We start from the raw sequence: 22310 nt of genomic DNA, 5'->3' as shown, positions 1-22310 counted from the left end.
ACAAGAGGTGGAAGTGGACATTTCCATTTCCTATGTGTTGGTGAAGTGGACAAGTGTGTAGTGTACGAGTTTTCCTCTCAAACTCAGCTTCACGTTTTTATACACCTGCATAGGGATAGTTAGAGAGATACAGTTCTCTGCTCCTCCTAAAAGCAGACCTTTCCTGAAGCAGATACTAGTCTGTCTGAAGGGAGAGAGAAGCTCTGTTCTTCAGATCATTCTCATGCACTTTTACCAGACAACACAGCTGATCTCAAGGACATTGTTAATCATTTTTTAAGGGCTGAAGTGACTTGTAAGACTGGAACCTTTCCCTGATCACTCTTCACAAGAACTTGTGAAAGAGTTTCACCTCTCTTGCTATTTCAAGTTTACTGCAGGTCGGAAGTTTCTTCAGAAACAATACTTGACCCGCTGTGCTCACTGATGTAGCTGGTTAGGGTGAGAAAAAGAGCAAGCATTTTTCAACAGCAAAGCGCTTCAGATTTTTTTTTTTGTCATGCTCTTCAATGTTTGTGAGGAGGTCAGAGGAGAAAGAAAACCCAAACTCTGGGTGCTCAGGATTTCAGAATATCACAACTTATGCTTTTCTTCTCAAGAATGGGCTTGTGAGGACTACAACCTACTTGTTTCCCTCTCCACTTGCAGATCCAGCAGGATGGATTCCAGGAATCCTTACTGTTCCATTCTGTTGCAGTCTCATAAATAGAGTTGTGTACCACCAAGGACTTGCTGTTTCTTGCATCAGCCCAAAGGATTAGCAAGTTTCCCTCCTGGATCATGGAGCAGACTCAAGAATTGCACATGAGATACCATAGAATTTTGAAAAAAAATGGTAACATTTTGTTGCCTTTATTATGTCTTTGTAGCCTTGCTGGGCTCCCAGCCAGAGATAAAGCCTGCTGATGGCTTTGTAAAGTTGTCTGATAGCTTTTGTTGGCAGAAAAGAGGCATGGTTATTGTAACTTCCCCCCCTTTTCCCCCCAACCCATTCCCAGCCACATTTGAAGGCCACAGTTATTTAGCTCTGCTTTCAAATCATGGTAAGGCTTTGTTTTTGTTCATGGAACAGGACATGTAGCCTGCACTCTGGGTGCATTAAGTCTTCAAGTAGCATACTGACAACTCTTTTTCTTACAGTGAAAATCCCCTCTGAATTCCCCCAGAACCTTTTCAGAGCTTGACACTAGTGGAGTAAGGATGGTGTAAACCTCACACTTCAACTGGTTCAAGCTGGTTCAAATGGACTCGCATGAGCTGGATGCTGTTTAGAATCTTCTTCTGGTGACCAATGAGGGTGATGCCAATACGCTGGATATCTCTGCAAGAGAATAGAGGATGTGGAAGGTGTTAAAACGGGCTTCTTGTTCCGAACAGTCCCAGTCCATTTCCCTGTAGATCCCAATCAGTGTGTATAGATATATGTGCGTGTATATCTTTGAGAAACAGCTGACAAGGCCTCTGCTTTTTTCTGGCAAACTTGTGTGGGTGCACAGGGTGTTGGCAGCACTTGGTAGGTTATGATACAAAAAGCAGCAGGGGAAGTAGGCCATGAAAATGATCAGAGAGCTGGAATACCTCTCCTATGGAGAGAGGCTGAGAGCTGGGGTCATTCAGCCTGGAGAAGAGAAGCCTCCAGGGAGACCTTCTTGTGGCCTTTCAATATGTAAAGGGGGTTTACAGGTAAGATGGAGACTTTTTACCAGGGCCTGTAGTGACAGGACAAGTGGAAACAGTTTTAAACTGAAAGAGAATAGGTTTAGATTGGATATAAGGAAGGGTGGTGAGACTCTGGAACAGGTTGCCAGGCGAAACTGTGGATGCCCCATCACTGGAAGCATTCAAAGTCAGCTTGGATGGGCCTTTGAACAACCTGATCTACTGAAAGATGACCCTGCTCATGGCACAGGAGTTGGACTAGATGATCTTTAAAGGTCCCTTTCAACCCAGACCATTCTATGGTTCTAAGAATGTTCCCTTTCCTGGCTCCTGTCTTCTACAGAACACTTTAACCTAGTATATGTTATAGCTGGTTCTACACATCTCCTTAAAAGGGGTTATTATTACCTCTGGCAGTTGTCATGAACATTCTGGTGTAACAGTCTCTCTGCAACACTGACAATAAGTTTTGTAGTGTGCATGGGATCAGTATTAGTGCTTACAGAAACAGACTGCAGATGTACAGTGGCATGGAGGTTGTCCAGAGGCTCTAATAAGATAGATGTAAAAAACAGCAGCTACTTTACTCTGGTTTCTCTCTTCTTTTTCACTTGTATGTATTCCCCATATAGCCCTTACGAAATATTTCTCAGACTGCTTTCATTTTCTGTATGGAAAACTCACTGTCTGCTCTCTGCTTCAATACTTACTCCAGAGTCATGCGTGATATAACATCAAATGTAATCAGACCAGCCTGGTCAAAATTCTCCTTGTAACGGCCCATCTTGATAGCATCCAACCACTCATGGGTGTTGCTGAGTGAAGGGAAATCTGGAGGACTGTTGCTCAGGAGAGGCTGAGATGGTCTGCAAAAGAGGCAGGTTCTAAAAACCCAAGCTGTCAACACCAGCTGACAACACCAGTAAGGTAAGAGTTACGAGAGGGAGAGAATGCAACTTCTGAAGAGCACAGAATGGAGAATGCTAGTATTTGTTTTTCGTGACCTGATTCTAAAGTCCCATCCTGATGACCCTTTTTGGCCAACCCAAGAAACTGATCCTTTCTTCCCATTTTATACTCTCTCAGGCACATCCTCTTCTTGTTGCCCCAGATCTTTCCACACTTTCTGGGTCTAGACCTGTTAGCTGGACAAAGAGTCACAGTGAAGATGTTTCTGAGGCAGAGATGAGACCTTTTACCTTTTAACCTTTGTGACTAACTCCCCCTCTCCTAGATGTACTCCTTGGATCAGGAAGTAACCTATGAGACAATAAGTGTGTTGTTTCAGCTCCAACACCTATCTGATAAAAGCATAGCAGTAAAAGGCCAAAGAAAGGACTGTTTATATGCAGCATTTGCTTTTTTCCCCATCACCTGAATTGCCCCAAGGCTATAAGTCTCTTTATGTGCTGTTTTTGGCAAATTGGGCATCACTAGGCACTTTTCTCCTCCCCCAGCTTGTCTCTACTGAGAAAACATTTATAATAATGGGGAAAAACCCTCCAGGCCAGCAGGATGTAATTCCATCATCAGCCCAACAGCCATCTAATCTTGGCACAATTTACCTCCCCAGAGACTTCTCCTTTGCTGACCTCTTGCCTCTGGTTCCATCGGTCTGCAAAATGCAGTTGGGAAAATATGGGATGGAATCTGTAGTTCTAATTAGTCCTATCTACAGAATTCCCTCTATAAGCTAAGGTCTTATCTTCCTTCATCACCTCTTGTGATCACACAGTGTTGTGTGATCACAGAATATCTTGTGTAGCTGTACTCAGGTATGTCCCCCTATTCCCTGAAATCCCTCAATCATTCATCCTCAGTGCACCTCACCAAGAGATTCATCTCTCCTCACATTCGGCACTCACAACTCCTCATCACCCACCCCGAGCCAGGCCTGTTGAGAGACAAGCCCTTTTATTTTTGCATTAAATTCTCATCTCACCTGCTGCTTCCAGTGCCGGTAGCTTTGAGGACAGATGGTTTGCGGATCATTTTATCTAGGGCACTGACTAGTTGCTCAAATTTGGGTCTCTGGACCCGCTCCTTCTGCCAGCAGTCAAGCATCAGCAGGTGTAAAATCGTTGGGCAGTCTGGGGGTGGTGGCAGGCGATAGTCCTGGTCAATGGCATTAATTACCTGCAGGAAAAGAAGAACAAAGCTGGGAAAACAAGAAAAAAACAAACAGAAAAGAACAGAGCTGGGAAAACAAAAGATAAAGAAGCTTCAATCACTTGGTGGTGTATGATATTCTTCTACTTGAATTGGTACAGGACAGAGAGGCAGATGCATATTCTCACCACTTCTCAAACTTACATCCTGATTGGACATGTCCCAGTAAGGCCTCTCACCATACGACATCACCTCCCACATGACAATGCCATAGCTCCAGACATCACTGGAGGAGGTGAACTTTCGATACTGGACAGCTTCAGGAGCAGTCCAACGGATGGGGATTTTGCAGCCCTAGAAAGCAGTCAGAGAGCAACCAGAATGTTAGTGAGATAAGGACTATTTGTTACAATGACATCACTGAACTGATCAGATGCCAGTAGTACAAGTCTGAGTATGGGGTGCCAGTCCAGTTGGTGCTGTCTTGCAGACATTGTTGGTTTAAATTCAAACGATGTTCAAGGTTTCCACCTTGTCCTATGGACAAATAGATGAAAAAAGAGTCATGCCTCCTTGCTGCTACAAATCCCATGGTGTAGTAGTTTTAAACTTTTATAGCTCTTCTTTGCAGCATTTGAGAGGTGGCAGATAATAAAATCCTCATGAAAGTCACAATCATTTGGAAATCTAAAGCCATTTAACCAATCCCAACCTGCAACACTGAGGACAGATACACTCAGTGGCTAACATTAACTCCTTCCTTTTTCCATCTTGACCTCTCTGACTGCAGGTATGGCCTGCCAGACAAAGTATCATTCAGGTGTTGGTTCTTCAAAACGCATACATCTAAAACTTGTTTCACTTTTCAGTGACTGAATTATTGTTCATCCTCTGCATATCAAATGGTAGTTTTAACATGCCTGTTATACTCTTACTGCTTTTGTAGTATGTATAGCAGGTGTTAGAACTCCATAGGCAATAAGTTCACCTGATGGTTGATTGTAAGCCCATAAATGTACTTATGCCAGATATCTTTTCTGAAGGAAAAAAAATAACTCTTTCCTCAAAGGGTGGTAGTACAGGACTTCAATCTCTCCTTCAGTCCTTTATACTTTCTTTAAGAAGCTTTGGAAGAGGAAAGATAACACCTACATCTGGTTATGAGGTTTGTCCTATTCACCATCATTCCACAAAGAAATGCACCGAGACTATTTCACATGGCAGAGTGGATCAGATATTCAGTTATTTTTGTTTTTTACTGGGCTCTACCCCACTGGTCTTTATGGTCTCAAGATGGGCTAAAAAAGGATACCCAAATCAAGGAGGAATATAGGACAAAAAATATACCCAGAAGCACTGCAGTAACTCACTGCATAGTGGTAACTCACCAGAGCTCCAGTATAGGTGGGATTTGAAGCATCATCCTCCAGGAAGCGGGACAAACCAAAGTCTGACACCTTGCACACAAGGTTACTGTTGACTAAGATGTTACGTGCTGCCAGGTCACGATGCACATAGTTCATGTCTGAAAGGTAGCGCATGCCAGCTGCAATCCCCCGTAGCATTCCCACCAGCTGTAACACACTGAACTGTCCCTCCTTCTGCTGCAAGTGAGGAAGCAAACACAGGCTTTTATGACCACAGAGCATAAAGCTAACAGGGAAGACTTACAAACAGCAAGGTAACAGGGTAGATTTATGAACTCAGTGAACATGCATCTTAAGTTTAGCCAAAATGTGAAGGTTCAGGGACAGCAAGTAAGAATGGAGGGTGGGCTCAAAGCAAGGAACCTCAAATGAAGTCAGGCACTGGTGATCTTTTTTCTGAAGACAAATCTCATCTTATGGCCATATCCTCCTTTACCATTCTACACCTGGTCTCATTAACTAACTACTAAGATGGCTAAATGAATGGGAGCAGACAAATCTGCTCTTACTGCTTTAAGATCCTTACAATGGCTTCATGCGCTCTTCAAAATGTACCTACTAAAGCATTTGTGGTTGAATTACCATATGAGTCAGTGAAAAAAAGAAGTGAAGCTTCTATACTACAAAAATGTCTGTATTTACTTTACATTACTGAAAAAGTACCAGAAACTCTGAGTCCAAAAATAATCAGAAGTTTCATTACTTCATTACAATGTTGAAACTTTAAAACATTCAGTAGAATGAAGTTTGAAAAACATTATTAGAAAGGTAAACTTTGGAGCATGCACGTAAGGAACCAGAAGACTGTGTACAAAGAGAAACACTTTAGTACTGTTTACCATTCATCATTTGAGCTGGAGAAGTCTGAAATAATGAGGAACTTTTATATGACAGCTGATCTTTTGGGATATTTTCACCATGTTGGCACAAAAGCACTTACTCTGGTAATTTGCTATTATTTCTATTGCACCTGAAGAGGGTTACTGAGGTTAAAGTGAAGAGGAAGGACAGGCAAAATTATCAGATCTGAGACTGGCATACAGCAAGATGAAGAGGTAACGGTCATGGGAGACTCTGGTTGTGGTACCCTTAGGAAGGAATCCAGTGATCCGTTCTCCATGAACTCTGTGACAATCATGACTGGTCGGCTTTTGGTGACCACCCCCTCCAGATGGATGACATTGGGGTGCTCAAACTGCCCCATGATGCTCGCCTCACTCAGGAACTCCCGCCGCTGTTCATCCGTGTAACCTGACTTTAGGGTCTTTATAGCTACTGTGTATTCACGCTTTCCTGGGTGCTTTAGGCGCCCAAAGCACACTTCTCCAAACTCTCCTGCCAGGGAGGGAAGAAACACACCTCAAATAAAGGAAATACAGCAAAGAATTTTAGTCAGGTGCACTAAAGCATTCTACTGTGGAATACTCCAGGCACTTCTTGGAAATAGGGTTACTAGGACTGTTTGGATTAAGGTAAGGTTCTTAAGGCAAAGGCTCAGATTGGAGACTATACCTTCAGAGTTCAAATGAGAAGCTCTGAGTCTTCAAAGCATGTTTTAAACTTGGTTTGGAGAAAGCATCTAATAGTAAGTAATTAAAATGCATTTTGGTAAAAGTGAAAGTAAGCTATCGTGAGACACTTGATGTACCATGGATTCATGGGTCCACTTCAGGCCAGTAGTATGCCAGGTCTCAAGGTGAACAAGAAGGCACTTCAAAATCTGCAGATTGTCACACTACCTGATCCAATGACCTCCTCAATCTTGATGAAGGACACATCAATCTCCTTCGCAAATTCTCGAATAGCTTCATTGGGATCTTCATAGGTTGAAGGATCAATGTAATACTTCACTCCAAGTCCTGCAGTGGAGGAAACAGCCCAAAACATCACCAGAATCAAACCCTGACAGACACGGGTGTTAACAAGTCCTGAAAAGAAACAGTCCCTTGTTATATGTTGCTCAAGAACACTTACCTCGTGCACTGATATACTGCTGCAGGCGGTCTGTGTATGGAGTCTCTCGCCTTTTACTGCAGGACATAAAGGAAAGGAAAGTCAAAACACACACACGAGTCTCTCACAGAATGTTGAGGTAGACTTCTCAATGCAGGACTCAGAGAATCCTTGAATTTAGGGATAGAAGATGGGTGTTAAGATCCTGCCCATCTCCTTGTAACCACAGCATGCTTGTTTTCTATGTAGTAGTTATTACACCACTATTTGCATCCCCACTTTAGATATGACAAATGGTAGGGCTTCCAGCACTATCCTGAAAAAAAAAAAAAATCCAGTTTAACATTACTGTCCTGGAAGTTTTCTTGCTATTCAGACTAAATTTGCATTTTAATTTTACAGAATCATAGAATGGTTTGGGTTGGAAAGGACCGTAAGATCATCTAGGTCCAACCTCCCAAATTATTTTTTTCAATACTAATCTAAGCCATCTCCTGCGATGCTTCAAAAACATTCTAAGAGCCATTTACTTTAGTACTTAATTTGCATACATTTACCCCTGAGACTGATTCTTTATTTTTTCCTCCTGGTCTCTTAACAGCATTTACTTTGACTATTCTTTTTGCAAGTGTGGTACCAAAAACCAATCACACAAAGTCAGATGGACAGAAATCTGTTCCATGATGTGAATTTTGCATGTGCAGATCAAAACAAATATGGCCTTTATTACTGCAATATTTATTGCATATATGCATTTAATTTCTAGTAAGCGTAAGTCCTTTTCAGCAGAGGCATTTCTCAGATTTCAGTCTCCTCTTGTATGTGTGTGATTCAAGCATTTTTTCTCACATTATCCAGTTGTTTTATAAGTTTCATCCTATTTTTGGTTTGCTCTAAACATATTCTCATTTTCAAATCACTTCCTTTGTTCCCAATAGTATTCGTTTTTTTTTCCCAAAATGCTAGTTTACAATCATTTTTAATTAGACCAGACTGTAAATCAAACCCTGTGGTATCTTGTAGTATCCCTGCTCTATGCATGGATTTCTATGTGTCAACTCATACGCTTTGTTGTTTCAGCACAAGACCTTCTAGCTGCTGATTCAGTTTGGATTTGAAGACAGAGTATCATGAAACACCGTTACTCTTCTAACATAACTAATTCTGTCATTCTAACAGGTAACTGTGTGTTATTCTTGTCAGGCTTATCTCTTGAAATTCTGCTAAGATTGCAAAAACAATAGTTCTGTTTCAAAATCTGTTCTGTTCTGGAAAGAAATTGGCTAAAATAGGTGGTTTTACATTGTATATTGCCTGGAAACTGTGTGCCAACAAGTGACAAAAACAAGGTAAAATTATAGCATTTGACTCTACATATATGCAACCTTTTAATGAACTACTCATATCATGTGGTGTTCCTCATTTCCTACATCTCCAAACCTACTTTTCTCATCGACAAATTTAAAACAGAAATTTGGTATCTCCACTTTTTCTGAACAACTGTTTATTATTGCACATGATCCTTCAAGTATAAATTAATCTATTTTTTATGGTATTTCCTTTTATGTAGATACATTTACAGAAACTCATCAAGGTCTTTCCCCAGTACAGTTTTGGTAATATTAATTTATTCTGGGTTTGTGGGGTATTTTCTTTAGAAAAATATATGCTTTATTGAGTTGCGCACATGTCACATTTCCAGCCGTAATAAGAAATTGTACTTTTAACAGTTGAAAACTACAAAAGGAGGCAGCAGTGCAAATATAACGACATTGGAGAATTCTTTTCTTTCCTGAAAGAAAAATATTTAAAAAGAATATACACAGAAGGAGAAAACAAATGTAGAAAAGGGAAGAGAACAAAAAAGAAATAACTAAAACTAGATGTCACTTTCTCAAGCTAAGTAGTTCATACATTTTTTAGGTCAGCTAGAAAAGTTAGACCCTCTTGTGCAGAGGCAGAGTACAGCAAAATACAGAAATCCATTACTGGCAATCTAGGGGATTAAGCTCAAACCTTAATAAATTCAAGGAGTGGGTAATGACTTTCTTTTCTTCAAACAACAAAACCCCCATTGGTTGCTTTTGTACCTCTACACAAGTAGTGACCTCCTACTTTTTTTTCTCTTTAAAATTTCTGGCATCCTTTTTTTTTTCCATAACTGATCATCTCTACGTTGACTTATCTGCCCTTCTTTCTTTCCAAAATGGGAAGTGGTATTTGCTGTCTGCAACCTGTATTTTGTGACTTAGTGTTCCATGGAACCATTGGGGTTGTGCAGATTTTTTATTTCATCACATAAGCTTGGTTAAAGGTCCTTGGTTAAAGGGTATTTCGCACCTTCTAAAAAGTGGATCTAAATACTTATTCCACCAGTATTTCTTTCACTACAATGTTTCTTTCTCCGCTTGCTTGCCTAAAATGCAATTTACAGTCCCTTCTTGAAAGCGATGCATTTAAATACCCTCTGAATACTAAATTTAAAATGCTTCCCTTATGTTCAAATTGCTAACTAGTCAAATATTAGCTAAGTACATGAGCAGTTTACCAAAGGAGAGGCTCCTCAAATAGGACTAATAGGGCAGCATCTTTCCTTAATTAGAAAATGGCGTCTCAAGGACATCTGGATAAATGTAGATGAGGCTGTTTCCCTTGGGACTGGGTAATGTAGCAGGGGTTATGTTCCACTGTCTGCAGTGCACATGAGCAGGTCAAGGAATTCACCTCTTGAAGATGATGGCAAGGATGGCAATGGCAGCAATTACCAAGAAGGCTAGACCACCAAGTGCTGAGCCCACGATAAGCGGCAGTCGGTCTTGGACCATCTCCGAGCGCTCTCCTAGCAAGGAAGACACATGCATACACAAAGACAAATGCAGAGGACAGGAACTGTTAGAGTTTCCCTTCTACTCAACTAGGTCTCACCCATCCCCACCATCCCTTTGCTTCCCAGGCTAGTCCTGGCAGTTCAACAAATCCTTTACTTGGTTATCCCTTTACACCTTCAGTCACACCAGTGACTGCCTTCCTCCTTCCAAAAAGCCAGTGCTCCCTTTGAATCCAATTTTCCTTCCCCTGGTCCACTGACACCTGACCAGTCACTTCATATAGGCTAGCTCTACACCTGGGCTTTGATCCCGTTGTCCCCTATTAATTCAGCTTGTAGATGACATCCATGAGTACCTTTGATCCAGACCAAATTGTGTCACAAGGTATTATGTTGCTCTCTGCATGAATGGATGGTGATACTGCTGGAAGGCAAGCTTCTGGGTGTATGTCCTGTGTCCCACTTGTCTTTAAGACTTTCACAGAGCATTCAGCTGTAAGACGTCCTGTGACAGCTGAAGACCAAGCTATAGCAGTGTATAGTGCTATGTACTGTAACACTCTCCTAAAGAAAGTTCTACTGACACACTCTGGTCCTGCTGGTCTGAGGCGCAGAGGCAACAAGGACTAGGACCGAGGAATATGGTAGTAGTATAAACAATATGCTCTGACAGCATGCAGCTTCTTTGAACAAATTTGCATACGCAAATTACGATATACAGAAATACAAGCTGAGTAGGTAGCAGTCCTCCAGAGGATAAGCCAATATACTCAGCGACACAAGCAAAAGAGTCACAAGCAGATCTGAGTACAAGATGGTAGCGCTCACCTCCCATTAAAGTCTGGAAATACATCTTTCCACTGTATGGCCCATAGCCCACTGCTGTTCTAGCTCGTACTTGGAAGGCATATATCTTTCCTGGGCTCAGATTTGATATGGTGGCCATGTTGGTTTCACTAGTCAAGGTGAATGAATTATCCTCATCTTCTGCCTGTGAATGTCAGTGATCAAAACGAAATGTGAGACTTCTGCCCACCCTGCTCGCTCATCTCATCAAGGAATGCTAGTTTCCATGTCGTTCCAGTATTTGAATCTGTTACAGAGCCTCCCAACCACAACTTCTCTTCTAGACCTGACTTCCTCACACTTCTTGTTCCTCACTGATGCTTTCAATTCCCTTAAGCCTGGGCTTCTGACAAAGCTCTGCCAAAGATCCTGGGTCCTGACCTAAACAAGAGTAAGAGACAAAACTACCTTGTCCTGTGGTTCCTCGCTAAGAATATCAATAAAATATTTTGCTTCCTGCAAGCTCCAAACTCAACTATTCTCCTAGAGGAACCCAGAGCAAAACAACATGTAATGTACCCAGGAAGCCGCTAAACATCTTACTACAAATAGCAGGCCCTTTTACTGCTAGAAAAATAGTAGCCCTACACAATCCTACCAGAATATTTATGAGAAAGACCAAGAATATGGAACGCAAGCTTGTCTGAGCAGCCCTATGTACCTCTTCCCCTCAAAATAGTTGGATTAGCAGTCATGAAAGATGTGAATGGAGAACAACTTTGTGTTTCCCACCCTATAATTCCAGCACATAAACAGGTAACTGATATCCGCCACTTAGTAAATGACAGAGTGCATTCCTCCTTCCAAAATTTCTCAGAGATGTCTGTCCAGGTATAAATGGGAACAAAGGACTTCCCTCTACAAACACGACAGAATGTTGGAGTGAGTCCAATTCCAATATACACATTTGGAAACTTCAGCTCCTTCCACTGTTACCTGTGTGAGCTGGTGCTAAACTTTCCAGGCTGTTAGCCACAGCTTTTAAGCTTAGATACAAATGTCTTCTCTTTTTTTCATTTGCATTGTCCCTGTACGGTTCCGAGTTGGGAAATGCAGATGGACTGATATTAGATGAAGCATAAGTTATGAACTTCTGCTTTTGCTATAGCTTGTTCCCTCATAATTGAAGCATTTTTCTCCACCTTATTCATCCTGAAAGATTTCCCTGTTCTCTTTTGCATAACAGCTATACAATAATCAGCACTGCATCACTTTCTGCTCACCTTGTCAAAGTAGCGTAGCTGGTAATCCAGGATGATCCCATTGGGCTGGTCTGGCTGAGGCCATGATAGTGTGATGCTATTGGTAGTACGACTCACCTGATGCATCATAGGGACAGCAGAGGGGACTGGAATAAAAGAAAGGAAGGAGATATTGCAAAAACACTTACCTGTTAACTATAATTGCATATTCATTATGATGAGTTAATAAGTTAGGTCAGTTCTTCCTTCCATTTCCTTTAATTTGCATTATGAAGTGCTTTGCGAAATAATCAGAAGAAATACAGGCACAATTCTACTCTACTGGGAGATAGAGTCACTGACAAGTTGGACAGAAAGAAATGAAAAAAATCCACATCCAACTGGTCATGCACAGGAATGATAAAGTTACCTCGACTGTAGCTGGAACATTATTCTGATCTTCAAATTTGTAATTTTTAAATGCAAGATGACAAGGTGTTCAGTGCCACTGCCTTGTTCTAGGATCATGCTTGGACAAACAATGTGACAGTGGTCAGAGCAAAAGCAGAGCACACTCCCTCTCTTCTGCTTCTCCCCCAGATTATAATTCTTTGCCTCAGGAAAAAAGTCTGGGCTATCAGAGTAATGGAGGCCTTTCATTACCAGATCATGGCTGCAAACCAGAAGACGGACGCAGATGAGAACAATAATGTGTTAAGGAACAGGCTTTGAAGCATTCCTCAGTTTAGTGGTCTCAGTTCAGTTGCAGATCATAGAGAATGAAATTATCTCATTTTCACAGCCTGACATACAGCCTTGTGTTCAGACTACCTCCTGGTAGTCTCAGGCCAATCCCTGTCAGGACTGTTGCCTAGATATCAAAACTACTGCTGTGTTTGAGACTCTCAGTCCCTCTGCGGGCCACTGAACCACAGAAGTCCAATCTGAATGGGCTTCTAACCTGCACTTCTGCCTGGAACCACCACCTAAAGGTCACTGTTAAGTGTGCATGTGTGGAAGCTTCACGTATAGCTTTTATGTCTGTTCTTAAATAGCTTGCTAAGTTTCTGTCTTTTGGTGAACAAGACTACCCAGACAGTACACTACCCAGATGGAGCTGTTAGCTCTCTTGACTTGATTCCATTACGATACTAAGCGCTTATAGTCTTGAGTCAGATACTAATTACTGTGTGAAAATGCCCACTTTCCTTTATGTAGAAAGCAAGGATCTGGACATCAAACATAAAAGAGGGCTTTGGAAGCATCCATCTAAACCAGAAAGCAAGCAAGAACTTGTGTCTACTGATTTTAGAAATTTTTTGATTGGCCATTCTAAAAGTCTGAAGTTGTTCAGCTCAAGACTTTGAGTTGTGTAATTGACATTACTTCTCACTAACCTGAAACTCTATTTGGGGTAGTTTTGCTTTTCATTTTTTTCATCCTCCTAAAGGCACCATTCACATGTTCTGAAGACAACAAAAGTACATGTTCAATAGCAGGCCCTTTCCTGAAGTACTTATTTCTTCTTAAAAATGTCCTGAGAGCACGAAGGGAGATGACTGGTTGTTAAAGCCACTTGCATGTGAAGCTTTCTAGAGAATGACAATCTACTACAAAAAACATCCATGCATTTTGTATGTCCACTCACACACACACACTCCCCAGGTTCATGCAAAAGCTCAAAGAATATTAGTTTCTTCTTAGCAAGAGGTTTCCAAGAAAAAAAAGTCAGCATAATTAGAAGAGGATCTTTCAGCCTGCCACTGTCTGTCCACAAAAGTCTTCTCAAGTTTTGATTTCTTTCTGCAAGCAAAATGTCATGTTGCCAAGAAACATCCAGGTAGGCAGCCAGGGAATCGTCATTTCCTAATGGAAGTAACGTTTTCAGCAACATTTCAATTTTCCAGAAAAAACATGCAATGAAATACTGCCCCCTAACTCCACTGGTTTTACACAATAGACATAAACTTCCTTTATGTGAGGAATGGCAAATGATCAAAACCTACAGAATAGCATTTTCTTCCCTCATTAATTGTGGACAAAATAAAAGGATTATTTTTAATAACACGATAAAATTATTCTGAAAGACAGAATATAAATGTTCTCCAAACAGCTCAGGCAAGTGGGATCCCATTAAAAATGTAAATGAAACAAAAATGTAAGAGTATAAACAATAAAATGCCTTCTCTCATTCTTACTTCTTTTATTTCTTACAATTGCTTGTCTTTCAAAGGTTGTTCGACTACTTCTCCTACTAATGACAATGTTGAGATAAGAATGGAAGATAGCAACAATTAACCAAGATCATATGTAGCATTTAAGACACAAATGAATAACACTTTCAAAAGATAATGTGTGGGGAATATGGGATACATTAACATTAGATGTTAACATTTAGTTAACATTTGATCAAGACAGATTCTGCTACATTTTAATCTTGTGAAAAGTTTAACTTCCTTCTGATAGGACACAGCTACACTGCCAAGGAAGAGCCCACTTCCTTGTGGTTTCAAATTAAGATTTTGCAGAATGGTCAGAGTTAAATCTCCCTTCCATTCCTGCCCTCCCACCTCTTTTCATTCCTCTCCTTCCCATCTCCAACAGTGACTCTTTCCAGTCTTCTCATTTCTCCCCAATCCATAATTTTTTCCCTACCTCGAAGGAATATTCAAAGTCAGCTAGCAACACTTGACCTATATTTTAGTATATATATATATCATTTTCACTTGCCTTACCTCTATTATTACTATTTTTGTGTATGGGTTCCACTCATGCCTAACAAACAGGAAAAAATCCTTTATCCCACAAGGTGCCATGTTTTACTATGCACCTCCTAGTTTTACTTGCTCAAAACGTTTCTGTCTTCATTTAAACAGTTGCTGAAACCTGAAATGTGAAAACAAGCACATTCATCTTCTGCTCATGGTGCAGACAGGGCATAGTAAAGGCAGAAACTGGAATAGTTTCTTTTTGTGGAGTGGCCATAAACATTTTTATTAAGTCCCAATCATAACTGGGCAAATCCACTGAAGACAGTAAAGTTAACACATGTCATTAAGGGACAAATTAAACCTTAAGAGTATTTTTGTTGTTCCTATGTAAGAAGAAAACAATACAGTTAAATTCTTAGGGACCTTTGGTGAGTGCTCAGGGTTGACAATTAGACCAGAAATAAGCAAACAGCTTGTCACTTTAGAAAATAACATAGTTCATTCAGAGGACAACAAACACAGAGGTCACACTCCACTTGCTTTACCTGCTGGTTTTAGCTTGGTAAAACTTAGTAATACGTAGCCTTTAACAGCTCTCTTTATTCCTTGCCTTTTCTGATCATGAAAATGCTTTGCCTGTGACCCTGCTTTTGACAACTAAGTCTACTGGACTCCTTTATCTCTCGTTGGAAAAGCAAACATCTTTAAGCAGTTTATCCATTTCCCTTTGTAATCTCATAATCGTACTTGGCATTTAATTCTTTTCCACTTCTCACACTACTTCACCTGAAAATTTTACGTCAGGTCCTCTTAAATTTCCTGGCACTATCCATAACTGTCCTTGTCCTCATTCAGTGTCTTACACATGCCTTCAGACTGTCTAGCTTTCATTTCTGCAGTTCAACAGATTTTTGGTATTGGCAGATTTTGGGATTCACTGCTCTGAATCATGAAGTGATGAAGAAGGCTGCTACATACCTCTTCACAGGTACAAGGCAACCTGGTCACAAAACCTTTATTGTCACCTGTCTCCATTAGCTCTTATAATGTCTGGATCCAGTTAAAAAGAAAAAAATCTACTTGCTCTTAAAAGTTTGCATAGATTTGCTCCAACATTTGAGTCTCTGCTGCATTTATCTCTGCCTCTTCTTTCTAGGAATGTAACAAATGTCTGAATGAATAAGTTCAGTAGTGTGCCTCTGGCAACAGACATTACTACATGCTTCAGTGGAAGGCGTAGGGGGAAAAAAAGGACAGGCAGTTACAGATCTGCACAGAGGAAGTTTTTTCACAGTTTTTGAAATGAAAACCTGACTTCTGTCCTGAGACATGAGAGGAGACATTTGTTTACCCCAAGAGATACGCTTGAACATGTTAAAATAATGATTACAATTTTTGTCAGGGTTCTTTAATAATGTGGTTGGATATTAAGTTCTTTGCTTTGTATCAGGTTCCCCTCTGGGAAGAAGCATAACTCCACTACAATTACACAATAGCCTTTCCTCACACAGTTCATGTTATCTGGAACAGCCTCCCAATATCTTTCTGTATATCCTGACACATCTTTAGGTGTCACACACAAGACTTCAAACCTGAGCTGAAGGCAATGCCCTTTTCTCTTGCCTCATCTCTGGACAGTTTTTTCCTTCTGGTAATTTCCATGTCATACTATTACTATCCAAACAGATTTTATTACCGTTATGCAAACGGATTTCAGATGCTTTTTGCTACTGAAAGTTAAGTGTTAATATACTAAAGGATGTTTTTCATGCCAGCCCTTCTAATTCTGTCTTCAGACACATACTCACTGAAGAGTAGGAACATCATAATCAGGCTACCACAGAAAAATGTGATTGTGTAATCAAAGGATGCTATCATACTTTGAAGCAGGGCTAGCAGACTGTTTTTTAAGGATAAGCAAACTCATAGATGAACGGTGTTTTGAGGACAAAGATGAAGAGTGAATAAGTAGCATGGAAAAAAGTAGAACTGTTCCAGCACAGCCTGAGATACCTCTAACAAAGGAGCAGAGAGTGGGAGGAGGATTTTTTGGATTAGCAACTGGAAGAAGTGAGAGAACTCTGACTGATGTATGAGTATGCAGAATTTTCAGAAACTGCAAGGGCTGGAAGGTCTTTGTTTGGGCATCTTAATTCAATGGAGAGAAAAATTTTGCTATGGCTATTTATTCTGAAAGCTTATCTTTCTCTAGTCTGCCTTTTTTATACCCTCCATGCCTTCCTGTCCCCTCCTAGTCTGTTTCAGAACATAAGATCCTGAAATTACCATTTCTGCTTCTATTATAATAATAATATTAGTAATAATAACATTATAATAATACAACAACAATAAGCCATCCTAAAGTGAAAAGCTGCTGAGGGGATCGGAGGGAACATGGATGAGACAGGCCACGTGATGGAGGAAAGAGGGCCTTGTTAGTATGAGCTGTCAGTATGAATTTAGGCCATCTCATCTCAAGCTCGCTCCTAATGATCTTGAGGAAGAGCAAGGAAAACAAAAAAACCCAAACATAAGAAGAAGCCATTCAGCACACGTTGCTGTGTAAGTGTGTTGCCCTCCCCTGAAACTGCTTCAGTTCACAAGAGACCTTAGACCCTCATTAAACCCAGAGACACCAAGAGACACCTGGAGGAATATGAGCGGTCAGAAAAGTCAAACAGAAGCAAAAGAAGGTGGTAGATTTGATGATTCCAGACAGGAGAAAGAAACAGCTACTCGAATTACCCCAGATACATATGAAGGAGGCTGAGATGAGAAGCATGAAGAAAGAGAATTTTTTAGGATCTAATAGGTCTCCAGCAGAAGACAAACGAACAGCCTGGAATTACCATACAAATTACCCAGCCATATCTTTTACTGTAAAGAAAAACTGATCACCTACTCACACTCAGCCTCTTAAGGGGACCGATTATCCTATACATGCTCTGCTAAGCAGTTAGCAGAGATAGAGAAAGGGATATCAAACCCCCGGTATCTGCTAACAGTAGGAAATTAATGGGGTCTCCATATATTCTTTTCCTTTCCATAGCATAGTAGCAGAAAAGACAAGATGTGATTTAACCAAGATCATGATGCCACATCTGGTTTTGCAGCATTTCTCTTGAGCTTTACTGAAGCCTGGTATTGCAGGAGTTTCTACAACTACTCTGTGGAATTTCATTAGGGATCTGTTTTGAGTTTAACATTTACACATCTCTTAAATGTTTACAGACATTTTCTGTCAGTTCAAATTGTTCCCCCTGTTTCTCCTCCTCTTCACATTACCCCTCATCATATTCTCTTACGCAAGCTGTGTACAATTCCTCTCCATACTAGTTTATACATGCTTGTAAAGAACAACATATGCCCATTCTCTCATTGTTGACATGTAGCAGAACTGTATGCCTGTATGCATGTGGCTCTCACCAGCTCCAGTCCTGGCATATGATATTTACAGAAAATCAGAATTTGATTGATGCTGTTCTCCATTTTCCTCCATATATATAAAGACTTCTTTATGCTGTCCATCAGTCTGACCTATTCTTCAACCCTTTACTCTCTCCCCTTCCTTTGACTGCCCACACAAGCCATCAGTATTTTAGTTTAGTCATCCATGTGGTTTAGTTCCCAGTTACAAGGATCAAAACACCTTTGATACAACTGCACAACATATTTTAGTATTTCTACCAAGTAAAAGGCAAAAAAAAAAAAAATTTTAAAAAATCTCCATTTCCTATTGACAGGAGAATAATATTCCAAGACCACTTATAAGAACAGCAAGGTTGAAAAAGCAAGTACATGGTAGAAGAAAATACGTGGCATGCAGGAGAACCCAGACCAATTTCAGTAAAATAGGAATGGTGATTCTGCCTGTGGATCCTTTGCCAAAATTCCATTTAACACCTCTCCAGGAATTATGAAAAGTGTAATTTCATATCCTTTTATGACCCACAGGACTGCACAGTATTCACTCATGCCATCCCAGGGTCATGTATATTTAGGTGACAAGTAAATATCATTGTATACATTCTTTCTTGTCACACAGTGCCTATCTGTATCTTTAACTGTATCTTCACCTTAAGATAGTGCCTATCTGTCTCTCTGTTTTCCATTTCCTTACCATGATATTCAGCATGGCAAAGGTGGACAGTTTTGATGAAACACTCAATACCACTAGTATTGTGCACTAGAATATGAACTGAAATGAGGAGAACGGAAGGTGGTGAATAGGAACAAGAAAGCATCTCAAAACATAGAAAGGAAAAAAAACTGCACAGGTGAAAAATGCTATAAAGACTGACTGAAGAAGATGAGGTGGGGAAGAGTAGGAGACAGAGAAGGTGAAGAAGAAATGAGGAAATGCTCTCTAAGAGCTGCTGTGGCAAGCTGATGCTCATAAAATTCCCATCAAACCCTGATAGTGTCGCCTTGTCTTGCACCATGAAGCAACATGCTTTGTCTGACCTACATCTTGCATTGCCATCTTCTCCAGGGCAGCTTCTGCCCCAACAACTCTTCTCCATATACACCAACATCAGCTGCTAAACTCAGTTTTTCCAGCAAGAGGGAAGAAAGGAAAGCCCACTCAGAGAACGAAGGATTGAGAAGGGCAGAAGTGAAATCATGGAACTAGCAGGGCAAGATAAAAAGGACAAAACACATAAGTAAGAAGACAAGGCTCCGGGATTCCAAAGATCAAATCAGAGACAGAAGTGGACAAAATTTTGGGACTCAGATGCAGGGTTCTCCTCACCTGACTGGCTGGTGCTAACATTGATGGTGGCATAGTGGGGTGCTTCTGAACTCAATTCAGTCACCAAGTTGACAGCCTGGATCTCAAAGGTGTACTGCACACGGGCCAAGAGGTTGGAGACTTGCACGCGGCTTTCTGTCAGGCCTGCTTGACGTGGTTCAAATTGTATGTTGTCCCCACAGCGCAAGCATGGCCCTGAGGACCCTGCTGGGCATACTTTGCAGATGACATTGAAGAAAACATCCTTGCGGCCTCCCAGGTCCTTAGGGAGACGCCAGGTCAGGAGCACGCTGGAGCCAACAATTTCATAGCTAAGGTCACGAGGAGCAGAGGGGATGCCTAGAAGACAGAATGAAAGATCAAAATCCTATGAAAGAATGGGAGAGTGGTGGGGGAGAGGCCAAGACAAAGTGGGGAGGAAAGAACAGATGAACAAGTTGCTTTTTCTTCTCATTCTTACTCTTCTCTAGTTATTTGTCTGAACAAGGCTAAGAAAAACATATTCTTTGCTACATCAAACATACACTTCCATATACGAAGGAACAACTGTACTATCACATTTTGGAGAAACAAAATTAACAAGAAGCGTCTTTGTTTCCAGGGTTTGACTTTTACTTTTTCCTAGAACAGACAGTGTTTAGGAAAACTGCAAGCCTTTGAAATTTGAAATTTTGCACAAGGTTAGTAAAGAATTGTCCTTACTAAGACCTCTATTCCTCTCCTTTGAGTGAGTAATGAACTCTCTCAGACTTCAGTTAGCTTGTTCCATCTATTGCAGGAGTTCAGCACCAGTTTCCCTATGACTATTCCTGCTGCCAGCCAGATTCCTGAATGGCATTGGGAGTAGATTAACAGCTAAAAACCGGCTCATTCTGTGCATCCAACACTTCTGCTGGTGTAAAGACAGTGAAGAGAAGGAGGAAAACGCAGAGTGTGAGAAGGTGGTATGGGGATGAGAATGGGACAAGATGCTGCTGCTAGGAAGTGAAAAGCCAAGACAGGTAAAAATAAGCAGCTGTGTTATGTTGCTAAGCCTGGACACAGACACAAAGCAAGACTGGAAGGGATAGACAGCTGAACTTAGTAACAGGGAGGGGCAAGGGAAACATGATTTACAGAACATTTCCCTCTGAAGGCTGCCATGAAATACAAGAATCCTCATTCTCACAATTACTCTATAGTCAAGGAATATTGATAAAAACTATGGGCAAAGCCTTTTCTTTGTCTAATGCTGACACCCTGTGTTAGTACAGGTGGATGAGGTCTTTCTGGGGGATCTCTACAGATGCAACCTAATTCATTGCTGGAGCATTTGAGTACATCAGACACACAGAAGACTGTTTAAAAAATGTATTACTGACAAGATGACACATTTGTACATTGGGAAATGTCAGAAATGTCTTTTGTGATCTTAACTAGGCCACTCAGCATTTGCATTGTGGTATAGTATTTAATTGCATGATCACATACTAGTTTCCTTAAGGAGTCTTATCACATTCAATGCAAAGGATAGACAACTGCTCCAGAAAAATAATCTCTGTGCAGTAAAGAATACTTAATGCTGCTGCAGATGGATTCTGTGCAGTATAGGAAGCAAGGGATTACAGAAGCAATCTGTGTTTCTGAGTGTTTAACTTCAGAGTCATAAAGTGTTTGCAAAACGCTTTAGAAAGAAATTTTTTTTCCTGTCGCTACCACAAAATTCAAGGGTGATGTTTGATATATTATTGAAATTCTATTTTTGAGTGCTAATCACTAACCTTATTTCATTTTCTGCATCTAATTATTCTTTCTTGGCCTATTAATATTCATAATCAATGACTGTGAAAAGTTGTAACTGATGAGAACCACAGAGAAGCCAATGAAAAAATTAATTTCCCATAAACAGAATTTTAATTCTGTGCAGTAAATGTGGTTATCACGTTTTCAGTGATAAAGGGAAGAAAATATTGGTTAACTCCTTCAACGAACAGCATTTACCCTGTGTATGAAATTATTTTGCATTTCATGAGAAATTAATACATTATTCTTTCATTAAAAGTAGCACCTCATGCATATTTGCAATAGACTTAATTAGGATTGCATGAGTCATCTAAAATCTGACATTTTCAAATTTCTGAGCATCTAGTATTGCAACACACCAGTGTTCTCAAAATACAGTTTCACCAATGTATCAACATTGTAAAAAGCATTGAGAACACTTCTGTCTTCTTGTCCTTATTCAATGAGTGGCTATACCCTGTAGTCAACTGGAGAAGCAAAGGGCAGTTTTGGGTTATTTCAGAGGTCATGAGAAGAGGTGAACTGCAACTCTTCTGAATCGGTGAGGCACATTCTCTCTCATTAACTGCTCTTCATGCTTTCAAACACTCCATCCCAATACTTACCAGTGCAGGGAGCATCAGAATTGTCTGAAGCAGATCGATAGTAACGGTTCTGACACACACATTCACTGGAACCTGGCAGTGGAGCATGGCTGCGGTCAGGGCATTGATGGCAGGGGTCATCTCCCACAGATACTTTAAAGAAGCCAAGGGGACAGGCTAAGAGCAGGCAAATAAGAGGCAAAAGCAGGAAACTCATTAATTCAGATTCCAGAAACAATGCAATCTTATTTACATGTAACTTGTGCTGCTGCTGTAGAGAAAGGTTATTACAGAGAGTAGTTACTACAGGCTTTGTTGCTTTATGAAGCATGTATTGTTAAAGTCGCAATTTCAAACCAGTTTATTCTACAGAACTAGTGCTTAAATTGATTTGCTGGCAGATGAAAGAAAACCAGTCCAGAGACAGCTTTGGCCACCTGAAATTGTCTTCTCATTACTCGCTCAAAGAACTTTAGTG

The 22310-nt window shown here is 40.6% G+C and overlaps 1 protein-coding gene across 5 annotated transcripts in view; it reads right to left on the bottom strand.

Annotated features, from left to right (window-relative positions):
- EPHB6 (EPH receptor B6) overlaps positions 1–22310 on the bottom strand; it is a 73261-nt gene that overhangs the window by 13076 nt on the left and 37875 nt on the right. For 3 of the 5 annotated variants that reach the window (XM_030471821.1, XM_030471823.1, XM_030471825.1), the window contains 13 exons: positions 21854–22009; positions 19467–19805; positions 12045–12169; positions 10804–10966; positions 9873–9987; positions 7170–7225; positions 6935–7054; positions 6283–6530; positions 5157–5372; positions 3973–4122; positions 3602–3795; positions 2370–2525; positions 1217–1321 (listed from right to left, as the gene is read on the bottom strand). In XM_030471821.1, the coding sequence (XP_030327681.1) occupies positions 1217–1321; positions 2370–2525; positions 3602–3795; positions 3973–4122; positions 5157–5372; positions 6283–6530; positions 6935–7054; positions 7170–7225; positions 9873–9987; positions 10804–10966; positions 12045–12169; positions 19467–19805; positions 21854–22009 (2143 nt within the window). Of the gene's footprint in view, positions 1–817; positions 1322–2369; positions 2526–3601; positions 3796–3972; positions 4123–5156; positions 5373–6282; positions 6531–6934; positions 7055–7169; positions 7226–9872; positions 9988–10803; positions 10967–12044; positions 12170–19466; positions 19806–21853; positions 22010–22310 lie in introns of those variants that run through there. The other 2 variants (XM_030471822.1, XM_030471824.1) reach the window with 2 other exon arrangements.

The sequence above is a fragment of the Strigops habroptila genome, chromosome 2 (genome assembly GCF_004027225.2).
Source record: "Strigops habroptila isolate Jane chromosome 2, bStrHab1.2.pri, whole genome shotgun sequence".
NCBI lineage: Eukaryota > Metazoa > Chordata > Aves > Psittaciformes > Psittacidae > Strigops > Strigops habroptila.
This window is presented reverse-complemented; position numbering and strand designations above follow the sequence as displayed.